Consider the following 17,318-nt stretch of genomic DNA (forward strand, 5'->3'; position numbering starts at 1 on the left):
TGCTGAAATGTGACTTGGGGCAGCATCAAACTGCAGCCTTGAGCCAGTGATAAGAAACTATTTCTTGGCAGCAGACAGACATAAAACTATCACCTAATGCAACAGCAACTGTAATTGGACAATGGTTTAAATCAAATATCCCAATGTGTGGTGTTTAAGCAGTCATGTAAACTAAACTAACCCTAAAATGTTATATCAACACCATATATAGCAATGGTGGGCAACCTGTGTGCCCGTGGAGCCACCCGTGGTGGCCTGGTTGAAGTGTGTTGAGGGTGATGCGTGGGGTCATAATTTGTGCAAAAGCGCGATGTCAACCTCGTGGCCCACCACGGTGAAGGTGGGTGGTTCATGTGGCTCACCAACTTGTCTCGGTTACCCATCACTGGTATATAGTGTAAAAAAAACTCACCACTGTCGCATTTTTATGTCATAAAGCGGCATTATTGACAAAGCTTTTGAGTTTAAGATTTTGTATGACTGCACTTTTTAAATCCTTTATATTAAGTTCACGTGCTTGCGTGCTTGCGTGCTTGCTTGCTTAGGACCGTGCAAATCTTTCGGTCGTTTTTTAACCCACTTCCCGTGATCCAATCGAGCTGACATTTTGCACACAGACTCGTTGTGCTTGACAATTAATTTTCATGAAAAAAAAATTAAAAATTTTACACTGTTTAGGGGAAAAAAAATATTTAATTACCAATTGCTTAATTGTGGCAGACAATCATCTGACCCATAGGTGGCAGCCATCTCAAGCCAGAGGACGAGAGGACTGTAGCCGCCCGTTTCATGATGACGCAAATGTTGACTAACCACATGGCATGAAATCCCTGCCCCCACGCTGTACAATGGAGACTATTTATAGAGCAGTTAAATTGAAGCCGCCAGGTTCTTGAAAGTGGTAAAACGGGTCAACGCTAGTGCCCTCGGGAATATACGGGGCATGTCAAGAAGTGATCTTTCATTTTTAAATCCTTTATATTAACTTCACTTGCTTGCTTGCTTACTCAAGAAAAACAGAAATGAATAATAAAATGAAACCGATGCCACGCATATAAAGGATTTATAGTGAAAAACTTTGTTTTTACGGGTTAATTTTTTTTTCTTTTCAACATATTTGTATTCATGCAGCAGTTATTATTTCTCAGCTGTCTGAATTCAGTCTTGAGAATGGGATAAATGCACCACTTCGGTGAAAAGTATCTGAACGTATATTTACCTTCTTTCACACCGTACATGCTAATCGGAGCTGCGTGCGTTTCTGTTGTAAGCTGTTCGGCTCGTAACATCAAGTGTTCGAATCTGCACGGCTTCCTATTTCAACAATAAACGGCAACCATCGCATGTTTGATGAGGCACCTAACACCACGATTCTGTCATAGCATCAGTGTGAGGCCAATTAAAATACTGCAAAATCCCGAGCTTGATGCATCACGCACTGGGTGGTGCACATCCATTGACGTTCCTCAGCCTGTGCTGGAAATGTACATTATTCTGGCAGGGGCTATGCTCTCCATATGGCAATCAATATTGGCCTCCTACCAAAGTGCTGCTCCAAGTTATTGAACCCGGAGCGATGACGTGGCAAGTGGAGTCCCAAGCGATATATAAAGGTTCATCAAAGTACAAGTTGAGTGTTTTGCAACAGCTCCCCTCTGAGATGTACTCTCGAACTGGCAATTCGGTCCATGAAAAGGGCCGTCAAAGCGTGTCAATAGACTTGTAACAAATTGTGTGTAGTAAACAATGTCCGAGTGTTGATATCACAAGTCACATAACAAAGCCCAATTTTGATGTCATTTTAAAAAAAAAAACGTGCTTTAGTATCGGGGTGGTTTCACGTCCTGGCTGTGGTCGCCAATGGAAATGGAGTTAGTTGAATTCCGACTCATGCATATTTAACTTCTTTCGCACCGTATAGCCAACCATGTACAAGAGACCTGGCACGATGTTTCAGGGTGACAAGGTACATGTTGGAAGCAGTACGAGACCATCAGTGGTAGTAAAATTGTTCTCCCTAGTTATACACAGCCTGTATTTGGCAAAATGTCCAATAACAAGGATCCACCTGACAATCATCTTTTGCTAGACTTCCTGGATAAACGAATTCCTAGTGCAATCAGTTTCAAATGGCAAGTTTTGCACATGACAACCACCCCTTGTACATGAAACAAGCAACACTGAATGCAAGCGAGGAGCCAAGGGTAATGGTTTCATGCACTCGTGACTGTGGCAGTAGGGATACAGTCCTGCAAGTGATGTCACCATCGGCCATCCAAGGCATTGTTTGCTCAACTGGCTTACCACCGTGCACTTAAAATACGGGCAACAGACATGACTAGTAGGCACACTTTGCGTGCACATACCATAGGCACTTATAACGGACGAAGCACGGCTAGATCTAAGTGTGGTGTCCGTAAAGCCTTGCCAAGGAAGGTAAAGGGATGATCAACCAAAATATATTTATTCGAGGAATCCGATAAGCTTTAAAGCTCATTTTCACAGATGTCCGGTCATGAATGAAGCCCCTGCCCAAGCCGTCAGCATTTCCCAGTCCAGCGATGAGCCGCAGAACGATATTATGAAGAGAAGTGATGGGATGACACGGGACAGCTGTTTGTTTCACCAAAAAAGTGGAGCCTTTAATGATACTTGCGTTGACATTTAGAGCCACATTCCTACGTTAAAAAAATTCCACCATTGCAACTCGGAACCAAGAAACACCACAAAGCAACATTTTCACGAGGTTCAATGAGTGAGAGCTAAGGCGATACAAAGAAAAAAAAGTCTTAAATATATTTTATACAAAAAGATTTTCAATTGTGTGTGTGTGTGTACACTTTATACATGTTTACATAAAAAGTTACGAAGGTAACGTGTGTACGTATTAAAATATCAACATAAAAAAATATCTGAGTGTTAAAAAAGGGTATTTGTACAGTTGTATTTGCAAACTATTCACCCCCAACTCGGACACTTCCAGGCGAGCTTGCCAAACGGCAGGCGATGTGCCGTTCGAATACAATCCCAAGAACGCTATGGCATTGTGGCAACCGCAATGTTTGCCAGTGACAAAGACAAAAGCGCTGTTGGCAACGGCTGCACGCAGCTGTGAAAGCTGGTGCGCCACTCGGTCGCGCTCGTCCCATTGGGAATTGACATGAAAGCGACGCTGAACTTTTACATCGGCTTTTCGAAATACTAAAATGGTTGGGCTAGTCGATACAATCGATCCACTGCAACTGTCCCATCAGGACCCTGCAAGCCAACTTGTACGGCAACCAATTGGGACATGCTGCCCAGCGGTACTTGAGGTCACGAGTCAACGAGTCCCGATTCTTTCAGCGATTGGACGGGTGATGAAAATGCCGAGCTTCTCATTGAGCAGTGTCATCTGCTTGCGATATTGCAGATGTTGTTCTTGCTTCGCAAAAATGTAATCAGCTACGTTGCGAGTCCTTGGCGCGCGCCGTTCGTGCAACACCTTGCCCAGTAATGCAACAGGTTTCAGCCAGAGGTAGAAAAATCGTGTGAGTTTTGGCAAATTTGCACTCAAATTGCATTTGAAGTAAAAAAAAAACAATTAAACGAGTCGACTTGATTGTTAAGGCCTGGCCGTGCACTTTGCCAAATCTCCTTGGCATTTGGCCACTCCAAAAACCCTACAATGACAACGAATTACAAAATCCACGGTAAACACCTCATGAGAAAGAAAATGACCTCCTGACGACAGCGCGTGGTGCCACTCGACAACTTAAGTGGTGAGAAAAACTCGATAAGACAAACGACGTAGCAATAATTATGAGCAACACGATGTATTTGAAGTTCAACAATGGGTCCAACTTCCAGTCAGAGCCTGGCTTTGAATTAATTTCAATATCCCCCCATTGCCCACATCACTCTTCCTGCCCCATCCCTTCCTTGGGTTGTTACCACCTCACAGGTACGAAAAAACGTACATCATGGGAAGAATATCTCAACATCAGAAGTGAAGAAATACATGTGGTCGCATGATTTTGCATGGTGTATTATACGACTTTAACTGGGACATCTTACATATTTCTCCGGACAACCACCTCAAAATGAAGATGATCCTGGGATAACCAGGACAGGTGGCACCATACCACCCTCCTGTCATCCACATAAAATGCTTTAATTCACATTTCCCAGGTGTGGTTTGGAGAGGATTGAAAGGAACAGAAAATCACCTCCAGCAAACACTAGAAACTACAGGTTGCGGAGGCGGGGGGGGGGGAAGGAGGAAGAGCCAAGTGGCGCAAGTGATAATCTGTTCAGTCCTAAAATGTTTGACTGCATCTACCACTTGAAGGTGGGGGTTAAAGGCTGCAAGAGCAGACGTACGACCGCAGCTGTCGAGCGGCATGGCAGCACAGATCCTTTGCGGCCGCAAGCAGCAAGAGCAGTGGTGCGGAGTCGCCGCTCGCCACCTCTAAAGTTGCCGACGGCGAGTCCCGTTGCCGGCTCAAGTGTAGGAGCCGGAAAAAAATAGGAGTCGTTTTTTTGCGCAGCAGCAGACTGGAAAAGAGGAGACATTCGCACTTCGACCGTGCGTCGCTGGCGGTGCCTTCATGCTTCTCCGCAGACAAGCAAGCTGCATCGCGAGCTGAACAGTGTGGAAAAACTAAATGCTTTACGGCAGTGTTCTTCATTGCAAGGCCTGCATATCACTAGCGGCCCCCCACAAAAAACACCCCTTTGCAGACGGTGTGGTGACCCTCACATCGGTGTCTTATTGGCAAAAGTGGCCCTCTGAAAATGGGAAGAACACTGCTTTACAGTGACAGACGAACAAGTCCACAATGGCCGAGTAACGCACATTCTCCATTTATTTTGCCCTCTCAGATCATGGCCGTTCTTGAAGGAAGCCAGCCATTTCTTAGCACGTGCAAGGGGCTGCATCTAAGGGTAGAAAACATCCGCAGCAAACTGCAGCCACTGTTTTCCAAATCACAGATGCAAGAGGAGGTTGAAGAGGTTGATGAGGAGGAAGAATAGCAGGAAAAGGAAGTTGATAATGTGGAGGAGCGGTGTATGGACTTGTTGATTCTGCACAGTAACAAACTGTTTCGTTGTTCTAACATTTAATATACAGTTTAAATATACGGATTCAATATACAGTGTATCATTTGTGTTATGGATGTATGGATCTTGCCGTTTTAGCAACTGCAAGTGTGTGTTCACTGTTGAGGTTTCTTGAAGCCACGCTTGTGTGCGTGTCTGTGCGTGTGCGCCTGATAAAACGGTGACGTTAAATGGTGACATTAAGACGGGTTATTTTTAGTTTTATCTTCGTACGGAACCACTTGTTCTTCCCAAACGAAAAAAAAACAAAACTCAACATGAGCGATGGCAGAGAAGGGATGGTGGCGGGTGAGGAGAGCGGTCAAGTGCCCCTTCCCCCGCCTCCTTTCCCCGCAACTGTGCCCCACCATGCACCCCCCACCACCCTCACTCGCTGGAACGGTAGGTCAGGTAGCGGTGCATCTTCCCTGGCAGGGTGTCCGCCATCGCGTCCACCTGCTGGGTGCTGCTGACACGGCGCAGGGACATGCGGCACAAGTGCTGCAGGGGGCCCACGTCGCGAGGGGCCGCCCACACCCCCACCCCCCCGTCTTGCAGTCTGTTGGAGCACACACGACACGGGTAATCCCATTTAGAGCTTCACAGACGAGGCAGGACACACTGCTAGAATTGATCATGGGAGGACAACCAGAACCAATGAGGAAATTCACTTGGCTGGATCCACCTTCACAACGGGCAAAGCTCGCAAAGCGCACACCCAATTATACAAGATCAACATTGAAGATATTCTAGTTCAGGCCATACAAATATAATAAAATGAAAAATATTCAGAATATTTTATGAGTAATGAAGTAACACCTGCTTTTGGTTGTGCTCAGAAGCAGCACTTTAATACTAATTTAAAGGGCACCTCTTGAAATCGTGTCCACATTGCAGATGTGTCAACTACTAGCAGCTCCACAAAATTATTTGTGGTACTCGCATTATTTCAGTCGATTCACTTCATGGTGGAATTCCTCTCGCATATGGCTGGATGAGTAGAAGCTTACAAACGGCTTCGAGTGAAGTGCGGTGGATAGTGGAATATAACTGCCGTCACCATGAGTGGGATGTATGTTGAACTTCTTTTGTAGCCAACTGTGCTAATCGGAGGTGCGGGATGATGCCGTGGAAGCGGACAACTGGAATTTCCATTCAGTGTCACCGGTTCAAATTTTATCTCCCAGCGGTGGCAAGTGAAACAATGGGGCAAGTTTCTCAAATCACCCTCTCCACCACCACCACTGTCCACACCAGCACTGCAAATGGGTAAATGGCAGTCATTCGATTGGAAGGTGGTGGTGCAAGGTTTTGGTACTACCCACATCTTTAAAGACGTCTGGGTTAGCGTGGAAGAATAGACCACATACTCTCTAGAGCTCCCTCTCGTGAGGCCCCTCCGCCAACAGCGACGCGAGCAAGAAGTTGCGGGGCATGACTATGAAGTTCTATAAATAGACTGCCCAGGAGAGGTCTCAGTCCAGGGTAGAATGTAATTTACGAGCCTATCAGTTGAGGGAACCGACCGTACAGGAGGTGGAGATTTGGCAAGGCTTCCCCAGGTGAATAATGATAATCGAGTTACATTTGTAAGTCACACAATTCTTAAAGCATAAGGCTATCACGAAGGTGCTGCTGTGTTTCAGACAGTCTGCAGTAGTTTCATGCGAGGGGCCAGCATTGCTGTGTGGAATCCCATTTGATTAATTTGCGGGTCATTTTTTAATTTTGGCAATTTGGACCATGACGGTGACAAGAACTATGGCCTCTTTTCGGAAGATGTCGGGGGATTTTTAATGTCCACTGCGAAGCAAATGGAGACATTTTACAGTCGTTAATAACCAGGGTGGGCCCTGCCATGGTTCAAGCCACGAACCTCCGCAAGGAAGCGGCAAAACGTGCCAAATCGCCGGGCTATATCGCCGCGCCGGAGGGGGAGGGAGAATGACGCATGCTCACCCTGCAAGCAGCACGTGGCCGTTGGGAGAGAAGGCGCAGCACTGGCCATTGGGAACGTTGGCCACCGCCACAGGAGCGCTGTCATCCCCGACGCGCCAGAACCGCAGCAGCCTGTGCAGAAAGGAGAAACATAGAAAAATATATAAAAATATAAGGAAAAATACATGAAATGTGCTTGGATCCTCTTCACGCTTTACAGACGAGCGGCAACGGTGGCGCTTACACCGGGCATTGTAAACAGCAGCAAGCCCCATAGTCCACGATGGGGCTAGGAAAGTGGCTCTGCTGGGAAGGGTGCAGGCAACCTTTGATCCGTCAGTGTAAAATGCATTGTCCCATTTGCAAATAGTCCCTTGCGCTCTGGTTTGTGCACAGGTTTTGGGCAACCCTTTGATCAATGTAGCTGCTTGCCACAAGCACAAGTCTCTAATAGCCACACAACTATACTAACATTTTGTTCATCTTTACGGGAGTTACCATGCTTGCTCGTCTGACACAACCTAAAGCCTTAACACTTTCAACCCAAGTTGGAAGGCATTAACAGCAAGCCCATCATCGCAAGCACCACAACCACCGCAGCAGAAACATCATCATTATCGTCTGTCCTTCACCTCATTATCCACATCCAAATGATCACAAGGACCTGTAATTTAGAGACGTTTTTGCTTCAATAGTAGAACGTAAAACATAACACAATTCACCATCTGCGTGGGGTTACATTGGTTGAGACAGCTGTGCACTGCACAATGTCGCTCCATCAATATGCCCAGCTCGTATTTCGTAAAGCATCTAAGTATAGCCCGGCACTATACTCAGCCTAGAAACACTTTGGGGACTGCACATTATTTTGAGGCAATGACTCATTATTACCATTGTATTTATTGTCGCCTACCCACATTCAGGGTAGTGCAGTGTTAACACTTGTGCCTCAGCAATAAGGGCCATAGTTTGATTCCCAACTCAAGCAGTCTGTGTGGATTACATTCTCCCCTTGTTCTGTATGGGGGGTTCTCTGGTTTCCTAAGAGCTAAAAAAACCACCAACTGGTATTGGCCAAACATCCCAAAGCTAAAATATTTTCCTGCAAATTATGCAATTGGGATTACACGCAGCAACATTGCCCCCTACCGTGAAAACTTAGGAGCCTCCTGAAGACACCGAGGATTTCTCTGGTAAACGAGCATGGTAAAAATAATAAACAATAACCAGAGCACCAACTTAAGTGGTCAAAACCAGTGATAATAAATTATTAGCATTGTTTATAAACTGTTCAGCCACATTCAAGTGGTTGGTCTATGGTCCTATGGAGACTGGAATAAATGCATGTCGGCCAGTTGCTTGGGGCCCTCAGAGGTGGAAGTGTCACCGCACTGTTCGAGCAGGGGAGACAGACTGACCTTTTGACTTGATGTTGTTGTTCTGCTTGTTATCTCTCAACGATAACACAGCCATAACTGTTCTTTAGAGTAGCAAAGAAGGGTCAGTGGCCGCAGCAACGCTATCCGACTGTTTACTGCATCTTAGTTTGCAGACATTGTTAATGACGTCGATGGAAATACGTGAAGTGCTCATCATTACGCTTGTTAAATGGCGCCCTTCACGGTGGGGCGTCTCAGAGCGATTTTACATCAATCACATTGGCAGCTGTCCCTAGGAGCAACAACATGACAGCGCCTAGCCCAGGGGGTCGGCAACCAAAATAACAAGGGACTTCACTTTTTTTTCTGTAAAAAACCCACAATGCTTCATGAGCTGCAAAGGCATGTGCATAAGGTCACGAAGCAGTCCCTTTTTAAAGAGCCGCACGCGGTTCCGGAGTCGCAGGTCGCCGACCCCGACCAAGCCTACACAAGTGCTTTCATCATCGACGACATGGAGTCTCAATTGACTCCTTTGTTGGGTAACTTTAAAATTTGGCAAATTTAGACCCCGACGCCAGAACACATTGGGCTCACTCTTGCCAATGGCGTCAGGGGTTCTTCAACATCCACTGTCAAGCAGACGGCGTGTATCATCATGAACTAGAATATCTTCAATGTTGATCTTGTATAATTGAGTGTGCGCTTTGCGAGCTACAAACAAGCGACAAAAGCGCTATCCGCTGGTTAATGCCATTGCCGGCTTTTTGTATCCATAATCTAAATGTACCTACAGGGCAAAACCAATACAATTCCTCCACACGATTCCATTCATGGGACTTTTGGCTTAGAAAACAGACCATGTGTTCCACCGCGGTGTCAGGAAGAACGCACTGTGCATGGTTCACCCATGCACACTTCGTAGAACCGCCACTTCTAGTCCTCAACCCCCAGACTTCTGGTGCCGCCACAACTCACGGCGCAACCAGAGAACCCAGCGGAGCTTCCCGGCGTCGTGCGGTCTGAAAGCCGCCGCTCGGACGCCACGAGGAGGCGGCTTCAGCAGAGTTGGCGCCCAAAACTGATCAGTCAGCACGGCACGCCTTGCCGTGGCTAATCCTGGACTGGATGCTTTCTCTCCCGATGCTACCTACCCCTCACATACGTCCAAGGATAGATGCGTTTTGAAACCCGATCAGTGTGTGGTTTTGGGGGGGGTCGGGGGTCTGGAAACGTGGCCACTGCTCAGAACGAATGGCTCAAGTTGCAAAGAATTATTACAAAAAGTCAGCACGGGACTTTCCAACCCACGTGTCCTTGTCACGGCACGCTCTGCCGGCATGGAACAGAGACTCGTGGACACGAATGAGGGCCAGACACATTTAGCTTGAAGCCGCTGTCCACATTTTATATCTGTGGTAAAACACCTGCAATCAAATAATCGATTGAAAGGCTCTGAATTTAACGATAAAAACAATATATGAGATTGCATTTGCAAGATGATATTTCAATGGCATTTACGTTGCCCTTATTAGCACAATCAACAATTTGGAGATAAAACCATAACCTTGTAGTGTTGAAAACAATTATTCATAACGGCACTGGTACATATTTTTGTTAACAAAGTAGATAACGCACACAATGCATACACAAAGTGCCAAGTAGCAATTAGAATAAATAAACTAAAGCATCAAAACATTACAAGCAGAGAGCCCGCGTGAAACGAGCCATCATTCATCGAGCATTGCTGCAACAAAGTCGCTTGGTGAGACTGGGACTGAACTGTGAGTACAGCGAGTTGGGGTTATTCTCTACTGAGAACAACCAACATTTCACACATGTTACGTTACAACCTTATTATTACTACGATGCTTGTTTACCCAAGAAGCCTCACTAACCGCCAAGACCCTGCCAAGTTCACATTCGAGAGAAATATTTCTGTGTATAATTCCAATTGCATAATATGCAGATACTCTTACAGCATTGGGTTGTTTGACCTATATCATTTTGACATGCATTTTTTAGTTAAGAAAACAAATGGGAGAACCTGGAGGAAAACCATGCATAATACAGGGAGAGGACATCCCGGCAGAAGACCCCACCCCCCAGACAATGTAACTTGTTCATTGTCATGGCATCATTGTTCACTGCTGTGGTAAATGTTAAGACAGACTACAGGGGGTAGTGCAGTGTTAATTTATCCCCCCCATCGCTTAGAGCCCAGAATCATGACCTCTCTCGCAGGCAAAACGGCACCATCCACCCACTACCCTTGCCGTCCCTGCACCATTACCCACGTGAGTGCAGTGTCATGGCTTAAGAATGTCCCATGGCAGAGCCGACCCAACCTCACTTTGGCTCAAGGCAGCAGCAGCAACTTGGGAATTGCGAGGGTTCTCACAAATACACACTGGCTCATTCCCGCATGTGCCTCAAGTCCGCCACACACGCTGCAAGGCGCACACATGCGCAGGCACGCGTACACTGGAATGTCCACTAGCATAGAGATAGTAAATGTGATAAACTGGTAATTGTACCACAACGGTTTCAATGATACAAATACATCAATATCCTCTAAACGTATTAAAATAAACATTTTGGTTTATCAGACGATTGGCCTTTTAGACTCGTAAGAACAGAGCTTTTGTCCAAGCAAGCAGCCTCTGGAACCGGTTTTGACCTTCTGGGTCTCATCCAGAGCACCAGACTTGCTAAACAATCACTGCTGGTTTAGCAAACATTTCTGGTAAGAGCACTCCTTCCCTCCAAACAAAGGGGGGGCCTAGTCATTTTAAAACACACAATGGGTAAACTCCTCATTATCCAGAATAATGTGGAGTATTCTGGGTAAAAAAGTATCGACTCACAAATCAAATCAAGAGCCAAAATCATGAAAATGTATGACTTGGGAAAGGGTGGGGGAGGGTCAAATGATTGCGTTCCCTGTGGCAAGCCGTTCAGTTCCAACAGTCTTCCAGTCAACAAAGCTTCACTGCAACACCAAACTGGAAGGGAGCTGCTGAGTTGTTATTCACCTCCCCCAAAATGCGCATCAACCGGGCTCCAAGTGGCACTGCGCAACATCCTGAAACGGCGGTTAAGACTGCCGATTGTGCTTTGCTATCGCGCACGCTCGCTACGACCAAGCCGTTCAAAACGTGAAGTTTCAGCTGCAACCGCCAGGTAATTTACAGGGGAATTTCCATCCGGTTGTAAACTAAGCTCTAAAAAACTCTGCAATGACACCGCTCGCGGCCCAATAGTGCTCCGTAGATCCAAATTTGGTGATATCGATCAACGTAAACATTGCGCAACAACAAACTATACGATTACTCCTCTTACATATCTGTGATTATAATCAAGTCATGTGGCAGTGTGGCAGCAAATTACTCATTAGGACGATACATTTCAAAACGACACCGACATGACTCATCCCTCATGCATCTAATAATACAGAACCACTCTGTGGAATGTCAACAACAGTGCTGGCGCAACGGGCTCTGCCAGAGGAATGTACAAAATCCACTTCCTTTTAAAGACCACCACCAATGGAGATGACCACTCAGTGCACGTGGACATACTTTCACTTGGACAAACATAACTGCAACATCGTAAACATTCATTTTGGACAACTGTCCATCTCTACGCAAACAAATAAAACGGTCCAGCAGCTTATGAGCTGTGCAGACCAATGTATTACAACAGCATTTGTTTAGCAATTCAAACTGCGGATGTTTAGACTTTCTGTTTAACTTGGAATTTAAATAAAATACTGCTCTTAAACATTGGTATTAAATGTCCACAGGCTGTGGCCTGAAAACTTTTATTTGTGTCTATATATTTAAATGTAACTAGTAAGGCAGCTCTCCCTTGACACAATGGCAAAACATCTCCATGGGCGCTTGCCTCTTAAATTAATAATCATTTACCGAACAGGCATTTGCTACCCCACCCCCACAACCTCAAGCCAATTCAAGAACTCTCCAGAAGCCAAGGGCAAAGGAACGCGAGGTGCATACCACATGTCTCCTGTTAGTCACTCCCACACGCCACCAGAACCAGCTGGTTCACAGTACTACACAAGCCAGCAATTTGGTGAGGGAGCTTAACAATTTATGGTTGTTTCAAAACGGGCTGAGTAAACAGTACAGGTAGTCCTCTACTTACGAAGAAGATGCGTTATGACGACCCCATTATAAGTCAAAAATATCGTAAGTCAAGATGGCCTAGCCTACCCAGGAGTCTTAAAGAATGGTGATAATTTAGCAAAACAGAGCAATTTACAGTACCATACTGTATAAAATATCTACTGTATGTATTTCTTAATTACAATACTGTATTGCATAGTAAAATGTAAAATAAAAAACAAGGTAAATTCTTAGCCTACCTATATGAACTGCAATTTAATTGAAAGTATTTTCAGGAAACAATCCTATCTGCTATAAAAACGTTTAACATGCATTGAACGTATCGTATCGTGGTAACCATAAAATGAAATCGCTAATGCTACGTATCGTAACGTATCATATTGTACTGTACTCACCAAGATTTGTACGGTGCTGCGTTTGCCTGCCGCGCGAAATTTAAAATATTTTACAATTTTGTCGTATCACTATCGCCATCGTAAGATCGAAATATCGTAAGTCGGACCATCGTAACTCGGGGACTATCTGTAGTTGATCATTTTTTAGAGCCTATCCTGGGTTCTCAAGTGTAGCGAGTGTGATGGTCTCAACCACATCACCAACAACTGCACAAAATAACCATTGTTCAATGAACTCGTACATTCAGTCAATTCAGCTCGGGCCACTTATTCGGGCTACCATATATTAAGGTATCAGAGGACTGCCACGCGACAAATCACTCTTTACACCTTGGCTCGTGCCAATTTGCAATAGTGGGCAGCTACGATAACGAGACTCTGCTGCGCGAGTTCCAGGTGGACTCCCTTCGCCTCACGATACAAGACTCTGACAGCGACACAGCGCAGCAAAAAATGGGGGTGATAACAAGCGAGAAGGGACAGGGTGCTCGAAATAAGAAATATTAAAAGCAAAGTAAATATGCCTGGTGAAATGTCAAGAGATTGGGCTCGTGTTAGCATTAGTGTTAGGAGCATGGGCCAGTGCTTGGAGGTGGATTGGCTAATTTGATTAGGACTTGGGGTATAATTATGCAACTATTGTTATCGATTCTCATAGTTCACAATACATGCATCGAATCACCTAAGATAAGGTTTTTTTCATTCTAATATTTTACGCGTAAAGGGATTACGAGGCTTTGGCAGTCGACAGAGGTGCAGGGAACAAGTGCTCGAATAGAATCACAGCCCCAAATCACAGCAATTCATATCATCACCGTGTATGGGGGATCATCGTTACACCCCTAGTAGGGCTAGGGTCCGGTAAGCCAAGTACCCTCTCTGTCCCTCAACAGTTAATCCCCTCCCTCCCTATCACCATTTATGGCCTTTTCAGGTTTTTGTTCACCGTTTAAGTCTGCTGTTTACAGTGCTAGTAGGAGCAGTGGTGAGGGGGAAGGGAGGTTGGGAAAGGGCGGAGGGAGCACGAGGGTGGAGGTGGGGGAGGGAGGGGCGGTACTGACCCGTCGTCGGCGAGCGAGGCGACGTGCAGACCGTCCCGCGAGAACGTCACGGCACGCACCCAGTGGTAGTTGGCGCCGCCAGCGAAGATCGGTGATGGCGCAGGGAACAAGTGCCTGCCAGATAGAATGGGGAGGTGGGAGGGGAGGAGAGGGTAAGGAAGTCAAGATAAGTGGACTGCAGCAAAGGTGGCAGGGCAGGGGAGTATGCGATCCAGCACTCCCGAATACCTCTGGCTACGGTACAACCAAAAATTAATGTGCGTATTCAAAACGACTGAATGTAAATAAAGCGCTATTACCAATTACCAATTAAACAAACGTTCTCCAGAGTAACAGACTACATGATAGTTAAATGACGTCATTAATTCCACAGTTTGTTCGATCCATGAATGGTTTATTGTGCCACTAACACCATATGCGGTTTATACCGCTACGAATAGTAACACAACAATACTTAGAAGACTGGTGGCAAGCCGATGTGTGACGTGCGGCTGAAGATTTATTCAGCAACCTTTATTTGTAATACAAGTACAGCATAGCACAACACAAGATGATAAAAATGTAAAAATATAATTACAAAGTTAAGGGAAAAACTTGCATCATGAAATTTGTTATCGCGCCAACTCCAGGGGGTACATACAAATAGCTTTGAGAACACCCTCTGGCACCGTGGCTCAGTTATTAATATTCACGGGACGAAATCTGAGACAGTCTTGACGGCGCGACTTTCGTGGCCACGAGCTCATTTCTTCAGGGTCACACGCTCGTTGGCCCACAGTACGAAGCGGGCAGCTGAAGCACTGTGGAGGACCTTGTGACACCACCGTGCGACTTCATCATTAGCGCTGGACCTCACCATCGTCAGCTTCTAACATGTGCATTTCTTCATAATCCAATTATTGGTCAATTCGCCCATGACCGACAACTAATCTTGACTGGAATCCTTAAACCTGCACTTTTATATGTCAATGCAATTACTTGTCAGTTCACCCGTGACTAACACTCGTTCCTAAATATTTTCAAATGAGCTAATAAATTAGTGGCAATGGAAAATTTCAACCTGACCATTTTACATGACCATCACCCAATCATAAATGAGGAGTTTAGCCATGACTACCCTCCAAGTATAAGAATGACCAAACCACCAACAAAAATAAATTGCCAGTTTACCATCGACCAAGTCGAAACCATAATTCTAAACATGGTTTAAACCCTAGTCCTACCAATTTACCCTTTAAAATTAACATCTCATCATCCTATTCTCCATTTATTCTGCACCAATGGAGGGCTGCCAACAAAGATGAGAACAGTCCATTGCTCATTTGAGCACAGAGACTTTTAATACAACACTTAGCTCAACTCTAACCCCGATACTAACCTCAAACCTTTCCCAAATCCCCACACTAACCAACTCAAATGCTAGCCTCCGCCCTTAACACTTTTAAACCCATCACTAACATCTTACACTAATCCCAACACTATTCTAAACTCTTATACTAATCCCAGTGCCCTTAACCTTTCAAATACAGATATTCCTTCATCATCAAATCCTTGGCCAGCTAATCCATGAATAGGATTCCTCCTAACCCCGTGTCTCCCACAAGCATTGTATTCCAGCGCCAAGATCCCAGCATCGGGCAGGACCCCCCCCCCCCACCCTTGGGCCGGACGGACGTGCGAGGGAAGCCAGGGTAGCGCGCGTCTCACCCGAAACTGGCGACGGCGGTGCCCGTGTACGGGTCCCACAGGATGCAGCGCGTGTCGTGAGAGGCGGTGGCGAGCAGTGCCCCGTCGGGAGAGAACTCGCACGCCACCACGTCGTTGAGATGACCCTCGAGCCGTCGCAACAGCGTGAAGTGCTCCATCTCCCACAGCAGCGCCTGCGGCAACAACGTACACACACTCGCACTCAGCAACACTATCGCAACAACGCAGACACGTCACCGTGTTCTCCCTTCCCACCCCCGCACACACCCACCCCACCAGCCCACACGCCCGACCGCCCACTCGGCCCTTGTCTCTTAGCTCGCCGCATATGTACGCGAACTGGCACTCCTCAAAGCCTTGGGCTAAGCTACGACCCTATGTGCGTATGTGTGTATGTATGTGTATTATGAGGGATAGCGCAAAGTTAAATGTTCTCAGTCCATCTAGTTACGTACGATAAACTTTGAGCGCATGCTCTCTGCCATTTTGGCTTCTTGTCATGGAAGCAAATTGAAACTGAAATTTCTTCTTAGTTTCAATGCGACTGCTACACAATTTATGAGTTTTCTTTATTAAAAAGCAGGCGTTTGTTAGATGGGGTTGTATACACGTTCCAGAAAGCATACTTTCAAAGCAATACATTATACCAATTAACCATTAGAAAATTCACGGTTAGTACATGCAAACATGATATTATTTAAATTTGAATCACGCAGATTTTTAGGCAAAAACACCATTCAAAGCAAAATTTTGACTACTGCTGACTAGAACATGGGGTGGAAATTCCCATTGGTTTCCTAGTTGTTTGCTTAAAATAAACTCGTACCTGCTTTAAATGCCAAGTACGCCCCATTACATGGCCAAAAAGACACGTAAGATTATCACTGGGTAACCTGATTGTACACGTGTTACCTTGTATATGTCCTCTCGTGTAACAGACAACTTACTATTACACCTTTTTTATACGTATTGCTTTAACAGATATACATACAATATTTATGTGAATCTTGGCCAGGGCAGAACAAGGTTTGCATTTATTGCATAACTTCTAATCCATCGGCTGGCCGCACTTTACTGATGAGTCTCAATTAAGTTAAAGCCCATCCAGAGCAGACTTGTTTCATCAACAAATGTTAATGCAACCCTTTAATCTTCGAAAAGATGCAGCGCACGACAGAGTAAAAGTTATTACTTTCCAGAGATTTATAGCCCTGTAATATTTTCAAGTATTCGTATTACAGTAACTCAATGGAGAGCCCAAACCTTTTAATTTGAATATCTTACGAGAAAAGTTTCTTAAAAAATGTAGGTTGCCACTCTTTTTACAATAAGGATATTATATAGTTATACAACATACAAGTGGATGAAAAAAAACTGTAACATGTCACACGTTTTTACGCCAAAGGAACTTCCTTTGGGCGAGAAAGTGCTGTCACAGCCAAGGCATCAACGGCCTAGAGCTGCAAGAGAAAAAGAAGAACACAAGGCGCAAAAGGCACTCATAGACATTTCCTGCCAAAACGGCCACGCTTCTGCCAGGCTCCACGCACGCACCTGCCCGCGAGTGCGTGCATCACGGGGGAGTGCGCCTGGCTACATTTTATTTAT

General features: G+C 45.5%; 1 protein-coding gene across 1 annotated transcript in view; it reads right to left on the minus strand.

Moving 5' to 3' along the window:
- Positions 1-2,616: 2,616 nt before the first annotated feature.
- LOC144730853 (WD repeat and SOCS box-containing protein 1-like) overlaps positions 2,617-17,318 on the minus strand; it is a 31,813-nt gene continuing 17,111 nt past the window's right edge. The window contains exons 6-9 of the mRNA XM_078611628.1: positions 15,711-15,883; positions 14,004-14,117; positions 7,042-7,152; positions 2,617-5,641 (exon numbers count right to left, since the gene is read on the minus strand). Of these exons, the coding sequence (XP_078467754.1) occupies positions 5,470-5,641; positions 7,042-7,152; positions 14,004-14,117; positions 15,711-15,883 (570 nt within the window). The 3' untranslated portion in view covers positions 2,617-5,469. The remainder of the gene's footprint in view (positions 5,642-7,041; positions 7,153-14,003; positions 14,118-15,710; positions 15,884-17,318) is intronic.

The sequence above is a fragment of the Lampetra planeri genome, chromosome 37 (genome assembly GCF_965212315.1).
Source record: "Lampetra planeri chromosome 37, kcLamPlan1.2.h2, whole genome shotgun sequence".
NCBI lineage: Eukaryota > Metazoa > Chordata > Hyperoartia > Petromyzontiformes > Petromyzontidae > Lampetra > Lampetra planeri.